Genomic DNA, 2,327 nt, shown 5'->3' on the forward strand with positions numbered 1-2,327 from the left:
ATTATTGATATATCTGATTTGGATGGATGTTGGTAAAAAAAAAAAAAGGAAGAAAGTGCCAAAAAGTATTATTTCTCTTTTCTTGTAGTATAATGTTTAATATATAATTAAGAAAATTGTAATTATAGTTTCCTGAACATTTTTAAAATTTCCCTGTTCTCGTTTTTTTTGCAGTTTCTTGCCCAGTTGCTTTTTGTTTGTTTTTTTCCTGTATTTTGAAAGAAATCAAACAATTTTCTGAGATTTCGCGGTTAAAATGTTTGTGAAAGGCATCTAAATGCAGCACGAGAAAACTGATGACGGTCCAGGTGTTAAAGGGCTGAAATGTCTGTCTTTATATATTATAATTAACGGTCTGAGCGGCTGTGTTGACAGTGTGCGCCGTGTTTCTGCTTCAGGTGAACAACAGCACCATCCTGGGAGCGTCAGGAGACTACGCAGACTACCAGCACCTGAAGCAGATCATCGAGCAGATGGTGTAAGTCCACAGAGATGTGACCTCCTGCACGAGGAGCCGCTCTGAGCTCAGATATCAACATTAATTTTTGTGTCCGTCAGGATCGACGAGGAGCTGCTGGGCGACGGTCACAGCTACAGCCCCAAGGCGGTCCACTCCTGGCTGACCAGAGTGATGTACAACCGGCGCAGCAGGATGAACCCGCTGTGGAACACCGTGGTGATCGGAGGTTTCTACAACGGAGAGAGGTGAGCGCTCCTCACTCCTCTTCTCCTGTTTCTGATCTGACATTTTGTAAATCACCTCTCAATATGGCTGTTATATAAAATAAATAAATTAAAGAAAGCTTGTCATTAATGCAAACCCATCACTTTATTCCAGACGTTATGATTTGTCCTTTAGGTCAGTGTAGTTTGAATTTAAGTTATTTGATAATTTGTCATTCAGTGCTGTTCTGGTTTTGTGTCTTCAGTCTAAATCGGTCAAATAATCACATCCCTTTTTTTAACAAAACAGAGAAAAATATAAAAGTGCTGTGAAAAAAATGGACTTATGAATAAAAATAAATAAATAAATGTGGAATTATGAAATTAAAATCCCCAAAATAAGTGAAAGAAGTCCTTTCCAAATAAAAACGTATAACTTTATTCAGCTCTGTTGATGCTTTTATATTCATATCTACATTTATTTATATGTTGATATATTTATTTTTAAATTGGTGATTTATCTGAAAGACACATTTGTTTGTTAAATATTGTCTTTATTGGGGTTCCATCCAACACGTCTTGTGTTTTATTTTAATTTGTGTTATTGTAATTTGATTTTATTTCACTGCAGTCTGGTTTTGTTTTAAAGTACTTGTATATAAAATGTATTATTGTCATGACAAGGTACAATGTAGATTTATTAGTCACGTTTTAAACGTAGTTTGTCATTATTTCATCTGTCCTCCTCCCAGTTTCCTAGGTTACGTAGACAAGCTGGGCGTGGCCTATGAGGCACCCACAGTGGCCACGGGCTTCGGAGCGTACCTGGCTCAGGTGAGTGAGTGTGTTTATACCGCAGCCCAAAGATTGTTAATACAGAGTCTGACTTTTATATATTTGCATCGACTTTTAATGTTTTTATTACATCTCTGAAATCTGTGTTAAAATGTGTTAATCTGTGTGTGTGTGTGTGTGTGTGTGTGTGTGTGCAGCCTCTGATGAGGGAGGTGTTGGAGAATAAGGTGGAGATCACTAAGCAGGAGGCTCGGGAGCTGGTGGAGCGCTGCCTCAAAGTGCTCTACTACAGAGACGCTCGCTCCTACAACAGGGTGAGTACACGTTAGCTGTCCACTGATCCTGAGTCAGCTGCTCAGAGCCATACAAAATAATATCTAAAAAAAAATATGGGGGGAAAAGACAGTGAGCAGCTTGGTAAGCTCTTAAATTGCTCATTGCCTACTGCCCATGTCTTTGAAGGAAATCAAGCCAATAAGCTCAGGGTTTAAAGGGTTAAAGTAGCAGTGTTTTTACTTGTTTTACTGGATTCATTGTGATGTTTTTTATTTTAGCACGAGATCGCCATAGTAACAGAAGAGGGCGTGGAGATTATTGGACCTCTGTCGTCTGAAACCAACTGGGACATCGCTCACATGGTCAGGTAGGGTCAGAGGTCACGTTTGCAGTCGCAGAGCTGCCAGCTGCAGCTGCTTCACAGTAAAAACCCTCCAGCTGCTCAGAAATGCATGAAAAAAGTAATAATGAGGCGTCTGTGGAGGGTTTTAACTGTCAAGCAGCCGGAGGATTTGAGTTGACATCAGTTTTCTTATGCTGCTTTTAAAAAGTCTGAAAAAAAATATTTAAGCTTTTCTAAGTGTCCCTGAAAA

The 2,327-nt window shown here is 39.2% G+C and overlaps 1 protein-coding gene across 1 annotated transcript; it reads left to right on the forward strand.

Moving 5' to 3' along the window:
• Nucleotides 1–375: 375 nt before the first annotated feature.
• psmb4 (proteasome 20S subunit beta 4) lies at nt 376–2,120 on the forward strand (the record flags this gene model as incomplete). The annotated part of the gene is made up of 5 exons (XM_042481110.1): nt 376–478; nt 559–705; nt 1,416–1,497; nt 1,656–1,772; nt 2,013–2,120. Coding segments are annotated over 5 exons (542 nt in total), but the record flags the coding sequence as incomplete, so codon positions are not given.
• Between the last annotated feature and the right edge of the window lie 207 nt (nt 2,121–2,327).

This window comes from Plectropomus leopardus, unplaced genomic scaffold (assembly GCF_008729295.1).
Source record: "Plectropomus leopardus isolate mb unplaced genomic scaffold, YSFRI_Pleo_2.0 unplaced_scaffold27473, whole genome shotgun sequence".
NCBI classification, from domain to species: Eukaryota; Metazoa; Chordata; class Actinopteri; order Perciformes; family Serranidae; genus Plectropomus; species Plectropomus leopardus.